This window comes from Pipistrellus kuhlii, unplaced genomic scaffold (assembly GCF_014108245.1).
Source record: "Pipistrellus kuhlii isolate mPipKuh1 unplaced genomic scaffold, mPipKuh1.p scaffold_m20_p_13, whole genome shotgun sequence".
Taxonomy (NCBI): Eukaryota; Metazoa; Chordata; class Mammalia; order Chiroptera; family Vespertilionidae; genus Pipistrellus; species Pipistrellus kuhlii.
Genome location: NW_023425438.1, coordinates 13,712,810 through 13,733,293, shown reverse-complemented (window position 1 = coordinate 13,733,293; position 20,484 = coordinate 13,712,810). Strand labels below are relative to the sequence as shown.

At 60.2% G+C, this 20,484-nt stretch overlaps 2 protein-coding genes across 2 annotated transcripts in view; one reads left to right on the top strand and one right to left on the bottom strand.

Annotated features, from left to right (window-relative positions):
• The first annotated feature begins 564 nt into the window (after positions 1–564).
• On the top strand, positions 565–14,438 carry GAREM2 (GRB2 associated regulator of MAPK1 subtype 2). The gene is made up of 6 exons (XM_036435003.2): positions 565–791; positions 3,529–3,669; positions 7,688–7,818; positions 8,981–10,027; positions 11,426–11,595; positions 12,094–14,438. The coding sequence occupies exons 1-6, from the start codon at positions 680–682 to the stop codon at positions 13,127–13,129; spliced, it is 2,637 nt and encodes an 878-aa protein (XP_036290896.1). The 5' UTR covers positions 565–679; the 3' UTR covers positions 13,130–14,438.
• Positions 14,439–15,854: 1,416 nt separating this feature from the next.
• Positions 15,855–20,484, bottom strand: part of HADHA (hydroxyacyl-CoA dehydrogenase trifunctional multienzyme complex subunit alpha) — a 29,201-nt gene continuing 24,571 nt past the window's right edge. Inside the window, exons 15-20 of the mRNA XM_036435008.2 lie at positions 19,242–19,382; positions 18,751–18,819; positions 17,844–18,039; positions 17,083–17,197; positions 16,408–16,553; positions 15,855–16,317 (exon numbers count right to left, since the gene is read on the bottom strand). Of these exons, the coding sequence (XP_036290901.1) occupies positions 16,175–16,317; positions 16,408–16,553; positions 17,083–17,197; positions 17,844–18,039; positions 18,751–18,819; positions 19,242–19,382 (810 nt within the window). The 3' untranslated portion in view covers positions 15,855–16,174. The remainder of the gene's footprint in view (positions 16,318–16,407; positions 16,554–17,082; positions 17,198–17,843; positions 18,040–18,750; positions 18,820–19,241; positions 19,383–20,484) is intronic.

Genomic DNA, 20,484 nt, shown 5'->3' with positions numbered 1-20,484 from the left:
TGCACTCAGTTCCCCGGTTCGGGACGGAGCCCCGCCCGGCGTGCGGCTGCCGCTCGCTGGCCGCGGGGCGGCGGCGGTCAGGGAGCGCGGGGATTTGCAGTCGGACCTGGGGTTCAGGTCTCGGCTGCCGCTCGACGTCGGAGGAGCCTCCGTTTGCCCATCCGTACATGGGGTTAGCGAGGCGGCCCCGCCGGGCGGGCTGCGTGAGGCTGGAGGGGTCCCATGTCCCAGAGGCCGCGGGTGGGCTCGGGGCAGCAGCCGCGGGGCGCGGAGCGGGATGGGGAGCGCGTGGCGGCCTCTCCCGGAGGCCCGGGCCCTGGTGGGGGGGAGGGTAGGAAGAGAGGCGCCGCTCCCGGCGGGCACGGGGGGTGGGGAGGGAGCCCAGACCCACCCGGGAGGCCGATCCCCACGCCCCTGGCACCTCGCTTCTCTCCTCGGACCCCCGCCCGGACCCGCGGTCCCCGCTGTCACCTGCGCCGGCGGGAGGCGGGCCTTGGCGGAGCTCGGAGCGGACAGGGGGTGGGGCGAGGGCCGGGGGGCGGGGGCGGGGGCCGGCGCCCCGCGGAGGGTCCGGCCACGTGACGCCCGCGGCCCGGGGCGGCCAGGCGGGAGCGCGGCCCCGGAGGCGGCGGCGGGGGGCGCGCAGCCCGGGCCGCGGGGCCGGCCGTCGGGGCGCGCCATGGAGAAGCTGGCGGCCGGGCTGGCCGGCCTGCGCTGGAGCATGGGCGCCTTCCCGCTGGACCTCATCGTCAGCCGCTGCCGCCTGCCCACGCTCGCCTGCCTGGGGCCAGGTATGGGGGTGCGGGGGGGGGGAACGCTGGGGTCCGCAGGGAACGGGGGGGTGGGGCTCCCCAGCAGGTGCAGCGCCCTGCCTCCGCCTCCCTCCCCGGTGCCGCGCAGCTCCGGGCGCACCTTCGCGGGGACGGGGGGGGGGGGGGGGGGGGTTCCGCCTCGTCCTGTCGTCCTGGCCCCGCAGACGCCGGGAGGGAGCGGGCTGGGCCGGGACCGAGTCCGCTGGCCCCGCTGGGACCCAGAGCCCCGCCGGCCGCCGCGTTCGCCCCGTCGGTGCGGCCCCTGTCCCGTCGCCCGCGGATCCCCGGGCCGCGCCCCCACGTCCCTTTGTCTCCCACCCCCGCCCCGTCCGCCCGCACCCCGGGCCCGGGTCTCCGTCTTCCCTCCGCCGCCCCCAGCCCCTCCCGTCCTCCCCCCCGCCCCCCGGGCCCTTCTCGCCTCCTCCGTTCGCGCCCCGGGAGCCCCGGGGTCCCTGGGGGAGCGGTGCTCCCCGGGGTGTGTCTCGGCCCCGGCCCCCCCACGGCCGGCCCGCTTCTCCCAGGCCAGGCTGCTCCGCGGCGGGCCGTGCGGGACCGGGGACTGCGTGGGGAGGAGGCGGCTGGCGGGGGAGGGGCGGGAGCGGCCGGCCGGGGTTTTGTGTGCGAGAAGAATAGGGGTTTGGCCCGCGCTGGCTCACTCGCTTCCCTGAATGCTAATGGGGCCGAGGCCCGGCTCCCCTCCTCTCCCTCCGCTCCGCTCCGCGGCCGGCAGCCCCTCCTCTGCCTGCGGCCACCGGGCGACCGGGCCGAATCCTCAGACGGGGGTGCCCCGCAGCCCAACGCCTCCTTCTCCGGATCCTCAGCTTGTGATCCCGGGTCAGCCCGTGTGGGCAGCAGGCTGTGTGTCCGCGTGCGAATGGAATATCCGCTGGCATCCCCCCTCCTGGGGCGGGGAGGGGGTCCAGGCCACATTTGCGCTCCCACATGCTGCTCGCGCCCTGGCTTGTCTCCCACCGTGCACGCCCGCCGTCAGGGTCAGTGCATTGTTTTCCGCTGACCTGCAGGCTCCATGAGGGGGGCATCCTGCCTCACAGAGATTGGAGGGACTGACCCTCCCGCTAGATGAATGAATGAGTGAGTGAATGAGTGAATTAGTGAATGAATGGATGAGTGAATGAGCAGCTGGTGTAATGGCCGGGCTGTCTGTGACTGGTGGCTGTGGCTGTGGCTGTGGTCACCATGAGTGTGAATATGTGATCAAAAGTGTGTCTTGAAGTCTTGAAGGTCCCCTTGTGCCTCATGCATTCGGAAGGGGCCCTTTAGTGGGGCGGTGGGATGAGTAGTGTCTCTGGGGTGTGGGCCAGGGGACTGTGCTGGCTCAGCTGTTAGTGACCATGAACTTGGCCGTGGGTGTTCAGAAGGATGGGCTGGGGCTTGGGGAGCTTTAAGATGGGGCTGCAGAGTAGCAGAGCTTCCTCTGCCCAGAGGAAGGCTCAGACCACCCCTCTTCCTGGCCACACCCACACTCAGGGGGAAAGCCAGGTCTCCCCGCCATCCTGAGCACATTCAACCCCCTCCCCCCTTTCAGCAAACCCACAGATTCCACGGAGCGCCCAGCCATCGGAGTAAATCATCTCCCGCTTGGTTGGACAGTTAGTAAGTTGTGTCTGAGGGGGCTGGGAAGGAGGCCTCCTCCCCCCTCCCGCCCTGCCCGCCAGCTGCAGCCAGGACACAGCTCACCCGCCTCCTGGAAGCTGGACCAGCCTCCTCTCCCCTGGAAACCGTTGCTGGGGTTGGAGCCTCCGGGGCCCAGGCCCCGCTCAGCACCCCTGCCCCTGTGCCTCCTCCCCGGCTTCCAATCCACCCCCTTCTCCAGCACGAGGGCGGACAGAGGGAGGGCCGAGAAGCAGCTTCTCAGAGGGGGGTTTGTAGGTGTCCGAGACGCGCTCCCCTCTTCTCTGAGGCCCCCCCGAGTGGAGGAGACTGTCTGTGGCGATGGCTGAAAAGGGGCTGCCCACAAAGGACCCGGGAACCAGCCCCTCCAAGCCCGGCCGTCCCCCTGGCCTGGGTGGCTCGGGGCTCAGGGGAGCCCTTACAGCTGGTACCTACAATGGGCAGCCCATCTGGTCTCTCTCCATCCTCCAACCGGACCCTCCTTGCCTGGCCTGGGCACTGACCACTGACATGGGGGCCGAGAATGCTGCTGCTGTGAGCTCAGGTGGTTCTGAGGCCCAGCTTAAGTGTCTGCTGCTCAGTCATCTCCTTTCCTCACCCCGTCCTCAGCGAGTGTGCAGCTCCCTTCTGTGAGCCCCGACAGCCTCCACTCAGCGCCTCCCACTCGGCCTAGATTCTCCGGTCACATCTCTTTGCACTCCCCTTTCCCCCCTCCACTCTCCCCGCTCCCCGCCGAGACCTACCGGTCCTGCAGGGCAGGGCCTGGCCCCTCTGCTAGGAGGGCCTGGGACAGCGGGCAGTCCCATCAGATGATGAATGAAGAGCAGCATCTAGGCTCGTTGCTGAGGCCACGTCAGGAGCCCAAGCCCTGAGAGAGGGCCTTGACTCAGCGGTGAGGCCACAGCTGGCCGTCTGTCTGTCCCTAGCGCCTTGCTGACCGGGACAGGGACCCTGGGGAGCTGTCCTGGGGAAGGAAGGGTCTTAGGGAGAAGGTATGGAGAGCATCTTGCCTATTCTCTCTGGCCCTCCTAATGCTCTCTCTCTCTTTCCTTCCTTCCTCCTCTCTCCTTCTTCCCCTTCCCAGGGGAGTATGCAGAGGGCGTCAGTGAACGGGACATCCTGCTCATCCACTCCTGCCGCCAGTGGACCACAGTGACGGCCCACACCCTGGAGGAAGGCCACTATGTCATCGGGCCCAAGATTGACATCCCCCTGCAGTACCCAGGTGTGCCGGCCGGGACGGACGGTGTGAGGCCGGTGCGGGCGGTGGGCCGGAGGGCATTGTGTTGGGAGGGGAAGGCTTGGGGGAAGCTGCTGGTGACCAGCCTTTCCTTGGAGCCCAGGGGTGAGTGAGGACAGGGCTGGCAGGGCGGCGATTAGGGTTAGGGTTAGGGCCCAGTGGGTTTTATACTTTTGTGTGGAGTCCTGGATTTCTGGTTGCAAATCGGTGTTTCACGCTTTATTTTAAAAATAGATTGTAAACAGATTTTTAAAATAGCCACACTCTTAAAATACTATAAATCTAACCCTAATTAGAGACCTTTGGTATGTACCTCCAACTGCCTCATTAATCCTTTTTAAAAAAAAAACTTCTTTATTGATTTCAGAAAGGAAGGAAGAAGGAGGGAGAGAAACATCAATGATAAGAGGGAGTCATTGATTGGCTGCCTCCTGCACGCCCCCCACTGGGGACCGAGCCCGCAACCCGGGCATGTGCCCTGGGCCAGAATTGAACCCGAGACCCTTCAGTCCCCAGGCCGACGCTCTATCCACTGAGCCAGACTGGCTCCTGCTCATTCACCCTTCTTTGCAGAGATCCCCAGAACATTTCCTGCCATCATCTTGTCAGTATTGTGCAACCAAAAAGCTTCAGAAACGGCCCGGCCGATGTGGCTGAGCAATTAGAGCTTCGCCCCCTGGCACCAAAGGGTCTTGGGTTTGATTCCTGGTCAAGGCACCTACCTGGGTTCCAGGCTCACTCCCCACCCCAGACTGGTATGGGTGCAGGAGGCAACCAGTTCGTATGTCTCTCTCACATCGTTTCTCTCTTTTTTCCTCTCTCTCAAGTAAAAAAAAAACCTATTTTTAAAAATCGCCAGAAACAGAGAGATGCTCAGGCTGATAATCTGACTGCACCTGTCAGCTTTACCCTCGATTCCCCCAATTTTAGTGTTAAACTCGTTGTTTTCATTGGTTGGCTTTATAAGTGAATGTTAACGTTAGGCTTTTGAATAAGATTGTGCTTAATGAACTCCCACTTTGACTTGCGTTCTATATGAGGTTGACGTCTTACATGAGATTTTTGCACCACCCCAGGAACACAGGGCTGTGGTCCCCTGTGTGGGAGGGACGGGGGTTGGGGGTCCCATCCAGAGGTGCCCCCACGGGAACCCAGGATCCCACCACATTCCAGACGCATTATTTCATTCTCACAGCAAACCTGTGACCAAGTCCTTTCACCTCCATTTCACTCACATGGACAACAGCCCCGGAGCTCAGGAGCTTGCCCAGTTCTATGATGTAGCTGCTACCCCTCCTCTCCGCACCCAACAAATGCAGGGGACCCTTTGGGCTGGGAAGGCTCCCAGCCCCTTCCTCACGGGTACGCGGTTCCCCCTCTGGCCCTGCCTGGGTCTCCCCGGACCCAGTGGGACAGGACTCAGCCCTGTGAGGTTGGTGCCACCGTAATCCCACGCCCCATTTAAGAGATTAGGAAATGCTAATCTCAGTGTCTTTGGGACCTGGCGGAGCCCGGGAGGGGGTTCCCTGCAGCCAGAAGCTTTCCAGCTGGGGAGAGGCCCCAGGTCTGTTTGGGATAAAAAGCAAAGATTAGAAATAGTCCTCATTCACTGCCCGGACTGTGCCATTTCCCTTTGTGTCGTTAAAAATTTGGGAACCCAAGGCCTAGAGCCTTCTAGGGAACTATGGGGGCTCCAGCCCTCCTCCCCATGCCTTTGGGTGCTCCCTGAGTGCGTGTGTAAGGGAGGGAGGGGGGGTTGGTCCGGTGACAGCTGGCTGCAGGGATGTGGCAGCCCCAACTCCATCTTCCCGGTGGGCGGCTCCGGCCTGCCCAGCTGGGGGAAGGGAGGTCGAGGCCCCTCGGAGGGAGAGGGGCCTGTCTGCCCGGCTGGTGGGTTAATGAGGAAGCTGAGTGCACGGCTCACTGGTTCCTCTTAATGAATTAATAATAGGGCCGGCGGGCGGGCGGGAGCAGCCGGCTTCGGACGCCCTGATGGCGGGGGAGGGGAGCTGGGCTGCGGGGCTTGGGATGCTGCCCAGGGAATAGGGGTACCTGGCACCCCTGAGACAGCCCCCCACGGCCCTGCCCGGGGCCAGGCTGCTTCCCCAGTGTTGGCCAGGGGCTTGAGAAGCAGCCACAGATGAGCCCTCGGAGCCAAGAGGCATCTTTCATTTTACAGATGGGAAAACGGAGCCCAGAGAGGTTAAGCAGTTTGCCCAGGTCACACAGCGGGGTGGGGGCAGAGCTGGGGCTTACCTGCCCTTCTTTATGGAGCATCTGCCCGGGTCAGGGCTGGGAGGAGGGGGATGGCAAGGCTGCTTCTCACTGGGAGGGACATCCTGTTCGGGGCGGCCAGGAGCGGGGGAAGGCGGGGTCCAGCAGGTCCCCAGAGTCACGGGGACCTCGGGTCTCACATCGAGGGGGGCAGTCCCCGGAGGGGCTGCAGGGGGAGGAAAGGGCTTCCAGGGGCCGGAGCATCCCTCCTGGGAGGGAGGCCGCCCTTCCTCCCTCCCTCCCGGCAGCGATGACCGGTGCTGGGCTCCGGGCTGCAGCCGAGGGGGAGGCGGGTGGCGTTGGCTGCCATGGTTACATCGATCTTCCCTGCCACATCCTCCCCTGGCTCCAGCCCTGACTTGGCTCCAGCTCGCCCCACAGGGGGCAGCGGGCATTTCTCCATGCCTGGCTGCTTGTGATGGGGCGGGGTGGGGCGGGTGTGTGTGTGTGTGTGTGTGTGTGTGTGTGGATGTGGGGGAGGAGGTGGGGTGACGAAGGGGGGCCACTCCCTGTTGGGTGGTAGCAGACCCTGATTGCTGCTTCCCGGCCACGGGTCACTGCTCCTGGCCGGTCCCTCCCCAGTCTAGCCCTCTGCCCTCTGGGGCTGGGGGTCTCAGACTGGGGAGGGCAGGACCCAGGGGGTCTTGTCCCAGCTTTCTCCTGAGCACTGTCCCCTCCTTTCCTTGGCTCTCATTTCTCTTCCCGTGCCTAGGCGTTGGTGCTGTAGGCTCTGCCCTTGACCCTCTGCTCTTCACACCCTGTACTGGGAGGCTGGGCGGGGGGGACTGTCCCTGTGCTCATGCAGTGAGCACATCCCCAGTAGGGAGTGTGCAAGAGACAGCTGATTGATGATTCTCTCTCATCGATGTTTCTAACTCTCTATCCCTCTCCCTTCCTCTCTGTAAGAAATCAATAAAATATATTTTAAACAAACAAACAAAACACATATGGGGCCAGTGAGGTGAGAGAGTGCCTCCGAGCGTCGCTGTATGGGTGATCCCCATTCTTTAAGGCCCGAGTCCACTGGGGACTTCTGCTGAGCCGGCCAACACGCACTGCCCTAGACTGCAAGTTGGGAAGGCCGCATAGGGGAGGGTAGGGAGGAGATGGCTTTGCTGGGCTCCGAGGAGAGGCCTCTGGGACAGTGGAGCTGAATGTTGGACAGGGGCAGGGGCTGGGAACAGAGCTGGGGTCAGAGTGGCTCTTCCTGGGCCTCCACGGCCTGAGGCTGGGCCCCTGGTCCGCCCAGTGGGTCAGCAGGTCCAGGTGGGGCCCACTATCATCTGCCCCAACATCCTCAGAGGAGGCCCTGGAGACCCGGAGAGGAGAAGGGACTTGTCTATGGTCATATCGAGCCAGAGAGGGGCTGGGACCAAGCTGGAAGCCAGCATCCCCCATGCCACGGTGATGTTTAGTCAGAGCTAACTGTGTCCAAGTATTTGGGTTCTAGTTTGCACTTGGCAGTTTCTCTGGGAAGGCAGCTGCTAGCCTCATCCTACACCCTCAGCTCTCCGTGGGGCGAGGGCTGGGCTCCAGCTGCTAGCGATCTATGCTCTCTCCCCATGAGGTCTGAGCCAGTTGGCCCATGCCGCTGCAGACCTGCCCGCCTGCCCACCTGAGTTCCAGAGGGGCTGGCTGGGATGAGGGGAGCAGGAAGTGGGGGACCACGAGGTCTCTTGCCAGCTCCCAGCAAGTGGGCCCCCCCAGCAGCCTCATCTCCTCCTGACAGGGAAGTTCAAGCTCCTGGAGCAGGCCCGCGACGTGCGGGAGCCGGTGAGGTACTTCAGCAGCGTGGAGGAGGTGGCCAGCGTCTTTCCCGACCGCATCTTTGTGATGGAAGCCATCACCTTCAGTGTCAAGGTCAGTCCTTCTGGGCCCAGCCATGGTGCCCCCGTGCTGTCTGTCCCCTTCCCTTCAGAGCAACTCGGACCCTGCCTTCGGGTCCAGCAGGTAGAAGCTGTCCCAGTGTAACTTCTGACTGCCGCCTGAGGGCCATTGGCACAGAAGGGCCATGACCAATGAAGCTGGATGTATGACCTTCTGGGCTGAAGAACTTCCTGCAAAAGATATGAAGCAGGAGGAAGTGTGTGGAGGGTCATGCCTTGACTTGGAGGCCTTTTGGGGAAGTCTATCCTTGCATTCACTGGTAGGGGTGGTGGTGGGGACAATGCAAACAATCCTTCACTGTGTACAGATAGCTCTTTTTAAATATATTTTTATTGATTTTTTTACAGAGAGGGAGGAAGAAGGATAAAGTTAGAAACATCAATCAGCTGAAACTGATTTGGTTCAGTGGATAGAGCGTTGGCCTGCAGACTGAGGAGCCCCAGGTTCGATTTCGGTCAGGGCATGTGCCTTGGTTGCGGGCGCATCCCCAGTAGGGGGTGTGCAAGAGGCAGCTGATTGATGATTCTCTCTCATTGATGTTTCTAACTCTCTATCCCTCTCTCTTCCTCTCTGTAAAAAATCAATAAAATATACTTAAAAAAAAGAAGAAAAAAAAAAGAAACATCGATCAGCTGTCTCCTGCATACCCCCTACTGGGGATGTGCCCACAACCAAGGTACATGCCCTTGACGGGAATTGAACCTGGGACCTTTCAGTCCCAAAGCCGACACTCTATCCACGGACCCAAACCGATTTCAGCTAGATAGCTCTTCATAAACCCTTTTTTTTTTTTTTATCCATTAATTCTTCTCAGGAGCCTTGTTGAATAGGTGGAGCATTATCACCCAAATTACAAAGAAAATGATAAAAGTTGTCCCATATTGAATATTTTCAAAGTATGTCACCACATATATAGACTGTTTAATCCTTAGAGCAGCTTTCCAAGTAAGTTCTTAGATGAGATAACCATGTGGCCTCTCTAGGGTGGAATGTGGGTCCCTGATAGACCCCCCAGTCAAGTGCTCTTGATCAGGCTCAACCTGGGAGCTGCCATCCTGGAGCCCGGAGCGCCTCACAGGGCTGGCTTTCCCTGGGGCCCTGGCTGAGGCCTCCCCATTTTCTTCGGGGTCCCCAGGTGGTGTCGGGAGAGTTCAGCGAGGACAGCGAGGTGTACAACTTCACGCTGCACGCGGGCGACGAGCTGACGCTGATGGGCCAGGCGGAGATCCTGTGCGCCAAGACCCCCAAGGAGCGCTCGCGCTTCACCTCGCTGCTGCGCAAGCTGGGCCGCGCGGGGGCGCTGGCCGGGGTGGGCGGGCCGGGGGGCGCCGGGGCCGCGGGCGGGGGCCCCAGGCCCGTCAAGGGCAAGATGCCCTGCCTCATCTGCATGAACCACCGCACCAACGAGAGCCTGAGCCTGCCCTTCCAGTGCCAGGGCCGCTTCAGCACGCGCAGCCCGCTGGAGCTGCAGATGCAGGAGGGCGAGCACACGGTGCGCGCCATCATCGAGCGCGTGCGGCTGCCCGTGAACGTGCTGGTGCCCAGCCGGCCGCCGCGCAACCCCTACGACCTGCACCCGGTGCGCGAGGGCCACCGCTACAAGCTGGTCAGCATCATCTCCAAGACGGTGGTGCTGGGGCTGGCGCTGCGCCGCGAGGGCCCGGCGCCGCTGCACTTCCTGCTGCTCACCGACACGCCGCGCTTCGCGCTGCCGCAGGGCCTGCTGGCGGGGGACCCGCGCGTGGAGCGCCTGGTGCGCGACAGCGCCACCTACTGCCGCGAGCGCTTCGACCCCGACGAGTACTCCACCGCCGTGCGCGAGGCGCCCGCCGAGCTGGCCGAGGACTGCGCGCCCCCGCGCCGCGCGCGCCTCTGCCTGCCCGCGCCCCCGCGCGGCCCCGCGCTCGCGCCCGCGGCCCCCGCCCGCGCCCCCAGCCCTCCCGGCGACGGCGACCAGGAGTACGTGAGCCCCGACTGGGCCGGCGCGCCCGAGCCCGCCGCCGCCGCCTCGCCCGCCGAGATCCCCTACGAGGAGCTGTGGGCGCACCAGGCGGCCGAGGGCCCGGCGGAGGGGCGCCCCCGGCCGCCCCCGGGGCCCGACCTCATCAACTTCGGGACCGGACCGCCTTGCCCCGAGCTCGAGGCGCCGCCGCCGCCTCCGGTGCCGCCCAAGTCCGAAGCTGTGAGTGCAAGGCGGGGCGCTGATCGGCCGCTCTGTCCTCCAGGGAGGGGCCGGCTCGGGGGCTCCCTATGGGCCCTGAAAGCAAACCCTCCTGGGCGCCCGGCTCTCGGAGGGTGTGACAGAGGGTGGCCGATGCGTAGGGAAAGGGGAGGTTCAGGGGAAAGGGTGGCAAGAGCATTTGTACCTCAGGACAGCAGGGACCCAGGCTCGGGAGCCGTGGGACCAAGATGCCAGCAGGTCTCAGCCACAGACCGCTTGCGATGAGTCTAGAACAGCGTGACCCAGCAGATTTTGCAGAATAATCTTTTATAAAAAATGTATTTTATTGATTTTTCACAGAGAGGAAGGGAGAGAGATAGAGAACTAGAAACGTCGATGAGAGAGAAACATCGACCAGCTGCCTCCTGCACAACCCCTACTGGGGATGTGCCCACAACCAATGTACATGCCCTTGACCGGAATCGAACCTGGGACCCTTCAGTCCGCAGACCGACGTTCTACCGCTGAGCCAAACCGGTTTCGGCTGCAGAATAATCTTTTACGTTGTCCAGTGAAGAGCAGGTTCCATGGTGAAATGAGTTGAGAAAATGTGTGTGGGACCCCCAGCCTTCCACTCTCCTCCACTTGTCAGTTACAGCGACTGGAATATTAAGGCTCTGGGAAGGCCCGCGCTAAGGAAACTGCTTATCTCAGAATTTCCCCACTTAACTGTGCACGGAAAATGCCTGTTAACCTCCCATAGAGTCCATGTTGAGTATCTGACCTATGAGTAAGAGATCCAGAGACAGATACTTTAATCCCCTCCCACGCACCGCGCCTCTCCCCTCTTCTTTCCTTTTTGTGTGAGGAGGGAATGTCCATTTTTCTGATTTGTTTTTTTTAAGAGTAAGACAGGGCTCTACTTAAAAAAAATTTTTTTTAATTGGTTTCGGAGGGAGAGAGAAACATCAATGATGAGAGAGAACCATTGATCGGCTGCCTCCTGCACACCCCACACTGGAGATTGAGCCGGCAATCCCGGCATGCGCCCTTGACGGAATCGAACCTGGGACCCTTTAGCCCGCAGGCTGACGCTCCGTCCATTGAGGGCTTTCTGGTTGTCTTTTGATCTACTTTTCTACATTCTTTTCCCGACATTGTTTATAGGTTTCCAGGGCAGTAGAAGACTGTGTTTGTTGTGGGCTCTTGAGGAGTGAAGCTGGCTGGAGAGAGGAGGAGGGATGGGATGGGCGGGGTAGGCGGCTGGTGGAGGAGGTGGGATGTAAGGCGAGGCAGCCTCGTGGCAAAGTAGGGCAAAGTATTAGTCAGTCTCAGAGTCTGGAGTCCGTTGTCCGGGAAAAGAAAGAAGGAGTGTCGCTGCCTGGGGACAGAGGGTGGAGCCATGCCCTCTGCTTGCAGGTGAAGGAGGAGTGCCGCCTTCTCAACGCCCCGCCCGTGCCTCCCCGGGGTGGCAGCGGCAGCGGCTGGCTCCCTGGCAGCCCCCCAGTGCCCCCACGCTTCCCCAAGCTGCAGCCTGTCCACTCGCCCAGCTCCAGCCTCTCCTACTACTCCTCTGGCCTCCAGGACGGGTGAGCCCTCTCCTCTCAGCCCCGGGTTCTCCTGTGGAGGGTGGAGGCAGGGAAAGAGGAAGGGAGGCCGGGCTGAGGCAGAGGAGACGGCGGGCTGGGGGTTCGAAGGGTGCAAGTCCTGGAGCCGCACCGAGGGAGAGCGCACTCCGGCGGGGGGCGGGGGGCGGGGCCCAGCCCTGCTCTCCGTCTGCTCCTTTCCTAAATGTGAGGACTGGACGGGAGCATTGTGCTGGTTCCTTCCAGACGGGGGGGACTCTGCCCCTGGATGGTGTTCCTTGCTATTTAACATTTTTTACGTAATTCGGTTTCATTGACTTTTTCCTGGGGTTGGGGATGCCTCAAGAAAGCATAGAGCAGCCCCCGAGGTCCCGGCCCTGTGCTGCTGAGATCGGCGGCAGCCTCTGGCCAGCGGAGGGGCGGTTTGCAGCGCCGTGTGTGGGACCTGTCGGTTTGCCTCTCGCTCCGTCTCACCCTCCGTGTGTCTGTCTCTGCCCACAGCACGGGCCCCCGCAGCGGCAGCGGCTCCCCGTCGCCGGATGCCTACTCCCTCTACTGCTACCCGTGCACCTGGGGAGACTGCACAGTGGGCGAGACCTCCAGCCGCCCCCCGCCGCCGGGACCCCTGCCCTCCACCACGCAGCCCAGCCAGGCCCCACGGGCCCTCGCCGAGCCCCTGGGCAGCCGAGCTGCCGCCCTCTTGGGGGCTGACACCCCTGTCAAGGCCCACCACGGCTGCCCGCCGCCCCTTCTCAAGCCCTCGCACCCCCAGAAACGCTTTGCTCCGTTTGGAGCCCTCAACCCCTTTTCCGGGCCTGCCTACTCCTCAGGCCCTTCGGCGGGCTCCTCTTCGGGGCCCACGACCGCCTCGGCTGCCCTGGCTACCTCCAGCCCCGCGTATTCCCCAGGCCCCGGCTCTCCAGGCCCGGCCTATGCGGCTGCCCCCGCCGCCTCCTGCCCCACCTCCTCCTCCTCTTCCTCCGAGTGGCAGGAGTCGGCCCTGGAGCCCTTTGACCCCTTCGAGCTGGGGCAGGGTGGTTCTCCAGAGCCTGAGCTGCTGCGCTGTCAGGAGCCCAGGGCTGTGGGGGTGCCTGGGCCTGGACCCCGCCTCTCACCTCTTGGACCCCCCAAGGCCTTCGAGCCCGAAGGTTTAGTGCTGCGGCAGGTCCCCGCTCCACTGTCACCAGCGGCCCCCAAGGGGCCCAAGGCGGGTGGAGCACGCCTCCTCCTCACCCCAGGGCGCCTGGAAGGGCCTCCTCCTGCCAGTCCCCGGGAGGGCGCCGCGGGCTGGGGAGGCCGGGAGGCGCCCTGGCAGCCCCCCGCAGACCTGTCTGCACTCTCCGTGGAGGAGGTCTCCCGCAGCCTGCGCTTCATCGGGCTCTCCGAGGACGTGGTGAGCTTCTTCGCCCGAGAACGCATCGACGGCAGCATCTTCGTGCAGCTCAGCGAGGACATCCTGGCTGACGACTTCCACCTCACCAAGCTCCAGGTCAAGAAGATCATGCAGTTCATCAAAGGCTGGCGGCCCAAGATCTGACCTTCCCGGCTGGCAGCTGCGCAACCGGGAGGCTGGCACGGAGGCCCGAGGCCAGCCGTGCTCTGCGGGGGACGGCGCTCCCAGAGGCAGGTGCTGCCTGGGAGGATGCTGAGTAGCCGCTCTGTGAATCCAGGGGAGCCACACTTGGAAATGGAGTCCTCTGGGACCAGACCCCCGCGGGGGGACGGCTTGCCTTTGAGTGAGCAGAGTACGCGGGGAGAGGAGCGGAGGCCCCAGGCCGCACCTGCACCTGGCGAGGCACTGGCTGACTCCCATGTGGGGTCAAAAGCTGGCCTTCGTGGTGACCTAGCACTGCCCCCCACGCCGAAGATCTTCACAGACAACTCGCACTTTGTTTGTAGGTGCCGGCTAGCAGGAAGAGAGCCGTAATTTAAGCACAAATCCCCCAAGTGCCCTCTCTCCTCTGTGCCCTGGGGACTTCTGGCCTAAGCTGCCCCCGGGGTCGGGGAGCCAATTTCAGGACCTCTGCGATGCCTTCCCTGCCCCTCTGCTGCACCACGAGTAGGTCCCCCGCCCTGAGCACAAGCGGATCAAGTACAAGCCCGTGCCGTTCACCTTGGGCCCCAGGCCGGGTTCTGGTTCGTGGGCGATGGCTTAGGAACAGCACAGCGCTGCCGTTGATGTATGTAGCTCGTCGGAAGCAGATGCCTACTGACACCCTGGGTTCCCCTGAGCTCAGTGCAACTGGCCCTCGCCTGCCAGGTGGGCCCAATCTGCGAAGGCTCTGGCTCCAGGGAAGAGCAGGCTGATCCTTGATTCTGACACGTGGCTTTCAATCACTCCCACTTGCACTGGTCTCCTGCCTCCATCACTTGACTCTGGCAAACACCTGGTGTCCTCCCCTGGTTTCCTGTCAATAGTGCGCAGGTGGGGTGGCTGGGAGGAAGCAATGACTTGGGAAGACCTGCCTTTGCCCACGTGTTTTAGGGCCCGTCTTTGGGCCCTGATCTCGAGCGTTCCGTGGCACCCAGGGCAGGTTGGTCATTGTGTACACCCCAAGCGCTTCCCGACTCGCCTACCCGGACCACATTAATTCTCATGCTCACTAGTGCCAGGCCCCGGAGGCACCAGCCTTCTGCCTTACCCAGTCACCTAGATATTTATTTCCTGCCTTGAGAATAGCAAAGCCATGTTGGTGCCGGTGACCCCAGCAGGCTTCCCCAGCTCTGGGGGAAGGGAGTCAGGAACAGCACTGAAGCAGATGCAGAGACATTTGGTTTCCTTGCTGATCGGGTAAAGGACTCGTGAAATAAACGCTAGACGCTGAGGACAGTGCCAGCGCAACTCCCGCCGTCAGCTGCTTGCTTCCTGTGCAGGACCCTGGGCATGCCCAGCAGGAGAGGACTGGGATGGTGTGTGCCTGCAGCCCATCCATGTGTCCCCAGAAACAGCTGGTAGTGCTGCCGATTCCCTGCCGAAAGCCCCTCACCAGCCCCTGCCCCAAGAGCTTTTCAGGTCCCACTACTGTTCCGACGGAATTCACACCCACCTAGTGCTGTTCAGGGGGAGGACCAGACTGCAAAGCTCCATGCCACCAGCCAGGGCCCAGGTTCAACTTCCTGCGCTGGCAGACTGCCTGCCTGGCGCTGAGCCCCACGTTCTAAAGCCTGTTTTGTTTTTTTTTTTTAAAGATGTTTTACTGATCTTGGAGAGGAAGGGAGAAGCAGGTAGAAACATCAGTGATGTGAGAGAATCACTGCTGCCTCCTGCACACCCCTTACTGGGGACGGATCTGCAACCTGGGCATGTGCCCTTGACCAGAATTGAACCCGGGACCCTATCCACTGAGCCAAACCAGCTATGTGGTGCGAGGATCAGTTCTCTGCCTGCTGACTGGTCATCTGAAAACCCCAACTCTGACGACTTGGTTTGAGAGCCTGGCTTCCTAGCAACCAACTGCCAGTGTTTAGTAGAGCCAGAGGTAAGGTCCTTGCCTGGCAGTCCCAGCAACAGAACTGGTGCAGGCCATGGTGGAAGTACCTGTGCACTCAAGCTGGTGCAGAGGCAGGAGGAACTGGTAACTTCTCCAAGTTGAGAAAGCAGTGATGGGACATGGATTAGGATTCCGCGCGCACACTGCGTGGATCCTGCTAGAACGAGCTAAGAGCCTCGATGCTGTTGACCCAGACTGGACCCCGCTCCTGCCAGAACGTGAGCGTAGGAACTTCCCACAGCAGAGGGCAGGGCGCAGGGGAGGAGAGGAGGGTCTCCCGGAGTGGAGGTGGTGGGCTGACTCAGCATCCCCTGTACTGCTCACACGTGCTGCCTCTGCTCGCTGTGCCGGCATTTCCCACGCTCTGGGGCACTGAGAGGTGCAGGAACCCGCGACCAGGAAAATGTGATCTCTGATTGATGCCAAGCTTCCCACAAACACCTGAGAAGCATGTGTGAATGTGTCACATAAGAAAAAACCTGGGTAAAGCTCTGCCATGAGGAAATGCAGTCTAGGGAAAGAGTCTGTTTATATCTTGGTCCTCCATACCTGGTTAGCCAGGCCACTTCCCAGTGTAAGCAGAAGCCCCGCCAAAGCAGTTCAATAGCCAGGAAGTCCCACCCTCTGTCATCACAGTCTCTCTTCAGGTGCCGCTCAGAACTCTTAACATGCTTACCCCAACGCACAGGGCTGTCTCCCAGCCCTCTCCTTGAAGGAGGGGTCTAAGCCAGAAGGGCAAAGACAGTAGGAAAAGGCACAAGCAGGCAGGGAGGCTGATAAATAAGTTTGGTTTTATTATCCTGCGTTTGGCTGAGTGTGTGATTGCCCTCGCCACCACTGGCTTCCTGGGCGAGGGTCTTGGGGCTCACAGATTGACGAGCACAGTGGGTTCCACCTTCCACAGGAAGTGCAAACACAGCCAGACTTCACGCGGAGGAAGAGACAGTCTTAGCCGAAGGCACTTTTATCAAGGCACACACCCAATGCCAGTGTTTGTCCTCCCTCTGGTTACGGATAAATCTAGGTGCCCTCTGGTGGAGATCAGCACTGCGGCAGGTGGGTTAGTGGGGAGCGAGCAGGGGGTGAGCTGCTCACTGGTAAAACTTCTTGCCAGCGCTAGCCTGGTCAATCAGCAGCTGGCACGGGGTGAACTGCTTCCCGTAGGCGGCCTCGTACCTCCTGAGCCGGTCCACTATCTTCTGAGCACCGTACAGATCCACGAAGCGGAAGGGCCCTGCGGGGGAAGCAGGACTTTGTTGAAGGAGACAGACAGCCACTGAGCTCTAGGACAAAGCAAGCCACCTCCCCAGCCTCCAAGGCCCACCTCCAAGACAGGGGGGGAAGCCGAGTCCAAAGACCGCTCCGATGTCTCCCTCCGCAGGTGTGGCCAGGATCTCTTCCTGCAGGCACAGGGCGGCCTCATTCACGAACCTCGACACCAGGCGGTACTGGATGTCTTCGTCGGAGGAGCTGCCCACAGGGAGGGGCATTCAGGCGGAGGAAGAGGAGGAGGGGAGGGTTGCGGGAGCCACACAGGGATGAGAACCCGCCTCCCAACTCGAGAGAAGGTGCTGTCAGGAGCCGGCCGCTCCCGGGAAAAGGACTGGGTAGAACTACTTGCCCTGATTAACCAGAAACAGCACCTAGAACAGGGTCTGCAACAGACTAGGTAAGTACCTCTAGGTATCGGTAATGGTGAATTACAAATGAAACTAATGGGGTTGTAGCCGGAAGGGGCCTGGGATAATGGTCTTCCTCGCTGCTCTCTGGGACCTTCGGAGGGAAGGCTGGAGCAGCGTCTGCCAAGGATCGGCAGCAGTTCTCCCCTAAACCTGGCGGAGAAGGAGGTGGGTGCAGAAGGCAAAAGTACAAAGCACTGTGCCAGCATCGGGGGTGTTCTTGGTCAGCCCTGGTGACCATAACAAAGGCGGAGGAGGGGCTGAGCAGCTTTGGCTGATGAGGAATGTTTCCATGCCATAAGCCCCTCAAACTGACTTACACTTCAGGCTTAGGAGACACCTGCAGACCTGCCAGAACGCTATCCATGTCAGAATTCAAGTCCTTACTCTTCACACCCTCCTTGTAGACGTAAAAGCCCTTCCCAGACTTGCGACCTGGAAGAAGCAGGAAAAGGGAGAGGTAGCATTCTTGGAGCCCGGGCCTGGGAAATCACTGCCCTCCCTGCTGGTCTGCGGTGAAGTTCCTGCCTCACGCGTGTTCCCGAGTTTTGGAACTAACCAGCCCTAGACATCTGGTGTTTGCCAGAGAGCTCCCAGAGAAGGAAGAAAGGTTTGGAAATCAGTATCTGAATGGAAAAGGCCAGCTGGGTGAGTTTTAATGCCCAGATGTGCAACACCAGGACCGAGGATGCCCAGGTCCTGGCACTGATTTTGCTGGTACGTTCAAAAGAGAAAGCCGCCTCTCTGCTGGGCCTCAGTGGTACCCTCTGTAGGCAGAGGTTTACTTTCTCCACACAGGCCCGCAGCGTGGTGATGCAGGTCACAGATGAACGAGGCCTCGGGCAGGATGAAAATGCCCGTCGGTCTGGCGTTACTGGGCCAGGTAGTGGCAGCTTCAGAAGGCCAGGGTTTTACCTTTTGTCTGTAACCTAGACTAAGGAGGGGTTGTCAGGAAGTCATCTTTGAAATTCCCTATGAAATCAGGAAACACACACGGGCCTTCTGTTACTCCTTGGTCCCCAGAGGCTGCTCAGAACTTTGTGACTGATGCAGCTAGTTATGTTTCTTTGAGGATACTCACCCAGGAAGCCCTTGGACACCATCTGCTTCAGCAGCTCCAGGCTTCCACCTGCAAACCTCTCCCCAAAGGCTTTGCCTAGGTCTTCGGCTACGTGTTTTGCTACATCCACACCAACTTCATCCACCAGGGTGGCAGCACCCACAGGAAAGCCGAAGCCTGTGGTCAGGGAATCCAGCTTCTTAGGGCCAATGCCTTCCTGAATGGGAAGGAAAGCAGGGACCTCAGGGGAAGGCCATCCCTGGTCCCCCACACGGGCTCCCTGTGCTTGCCTGTGCAACACCCACTTCTCTTCTGGCTGCACCTGGCCAGGCCCAGGGCTGGGACTGCTTCAATTAGGGAAACACAAGAGGTCTGGGAGTCTCACAGGCAGCCTGAGCCTTCCCTAGCCTTTAAGAAGTCGAGAGAGGAAGAGGTATTCATCTCCTTGTCTGTGATTCTGAATCTCAATAAGCAGAGGATTCCATGGCAGACAGGGCTGGTTTCCAGGACTGAGAGGAGAGAGAGTCCAAGGAGCAGAGCCCCGGATCCCGTGTCTAAGTGCCTCTGAATGAGCTGTATGGCCACCGGGGGGATCGGCTTGCACAGAAGCAGACACAGCACCAATCAGACCACATGGGATCTGTTCTGGAAGGCCCCTGCCTCTAAAGGGATGCAGAACAGCACAGAAGAGCATGCTGGGAGGCCTGTGGACTAATGGAGCTGAGAGGAGGCTAAGGGAGCAGAACCAAAATTCTGCCGCCTATGGCTCGCCACCACCACACAGAAAGGGATGCCACGAAAGGGCCTTCTTGGAGGAGAGTCGAGTTAGTGGATTAGAAGGAAGCTTGTTCCTTATCCTGACATCGGCAGCTCGGGGACTGGTTTACGGAGTGGAAGAGGCCTCAAACATTCCGAGAGCCATACCAACCTGGAGAATTCTGATGACTTCAGACATCATGGGTGCGAGACACCTCGTGGTATAGAAGCCAGGTCCGTCCTGCCAAAGGGGAGAACATGAACTTGGGGCCCCTCTGTTGAAGATACTACCCACGTCTGAAAGCAGTCTCCCTTTCCCAGATATCATTTCAGAGTTCAAGGTGATTATAACCTCAATCAGAGTCCTTAAAATGAAATTGCAAGGGAAGCCACAGCCAGGAGCGGCGGGGCTTGAAGCCAACCAGCACAGCATGTGGTTTCGTGGTCACCTGAAAGGCTGGGAACCTGCCACGCCCCAGACTCTCCCCACTCCAACCCTGACACTGGCACAATCAACACCTCTATCCATATTGTACATCATCAAGGGGACATCCTATCAAAAGGTGGTATATTTGCCCCAGACGAGTAATAAATAAGCCTGGAGGTCTGAGGAGTCTTAATAAAACTTATCCAAGTCTGCCACTCTGTTCCACAGCTCCTTACCTTAACCACAATGATGACCTTCCCCTGCTTGAGACCAACTGCTACCGCGGACGCAGTCGTGTCCTTAGACGTTTTCGGGGTTGTGATAATCTCCAGCAGCTGCATCTTGTCCACAGGAGAGAAGTAGTGCATGCCAATCACCTGGCAGGGAGAACAAAAAGCCCACAGGTCTCACTGAGGAGGAAGTTCAGCAGCTTCTCTTCTTGCTGGGAAGCACTGAAAGAAAAGCGGCTGGGATCCAGGAGCACTGCTTGGCAGAGTCAGGTGTCTGGCCCATGGTTCTTTGACCCAAAGTTTAGTATGTTCAGAGAGCTTACTGGATCCTCTTCCATCTGCTTCTAGGGCTTTTCACTGAGGGCAATCGGTCCTACCAACAACTGGCACCAAAATCATAGCTCAAGGCCAAACCAGATTTATCAGGGAAGAAGGGAGGGCCCACCTGTATTAATGGTGCTGACGGTTTGGGGGGAGAAGGGACAGACAGAACGCAGGCAAACTGAGATGGCTGGCCCCTTTGGCCTTACTTGTATGTGAATGACATTAGGTGATCAGAGTTATCTGAGATACCCGCAGGCTAGACTGCAGAGTGCAATGCTTGTCCTACTCCACTGGGAGAAGGAGAGGTGACATCAAAGTACGAGAGACCTCCTTTGCTGACTTGAAATGCTGCGGACGCTCTGAGTGTTGTGACAACGCCAGACTGTCCACCTGCCCTTACACTGTGTGTGTCTTCCCTCAGGGTCACACTATCAAATGCCACTTCTCCCTGCGACCTTTTCCTGCCAGCACTGAGCCTGCCTCTATCCGGCCCTACTCTGCTGTGTGTTAGGAAATTAGCAAACTATTAGAATAGGAAGAAAAGGCTTTTGTACATGGCTAGTGTGTTAATCTTTCAAATCCTTCAAGTCTCTCCTACTTCCTGTCTACCTTTGGCTGGTTCTGGCTGGATGAGGCTAACTGGGTCCTCCTAAGAGGTGAGGTGTTTCATTTCTCCTTGAGTGTTTTCACTTTCCCTTGACGTTACTCTGGTGAATAGCAGAAGCCCAAAGATAAATCTGCAGGCCTCATTTCAAATCGCTGAACGTGCTTCCACATCCCCCCTTTCATGTCCAGGGTCAAAGGTCTAAGTAACACCCACAAGTAGAGACATCCCACCACACCCCCTGATCCTCATTCCTGAGTCTGGAACTGGAACCAAACCTGTGCTGGACAGTCACCAGAGTATGTAGATGAAGTGATATTT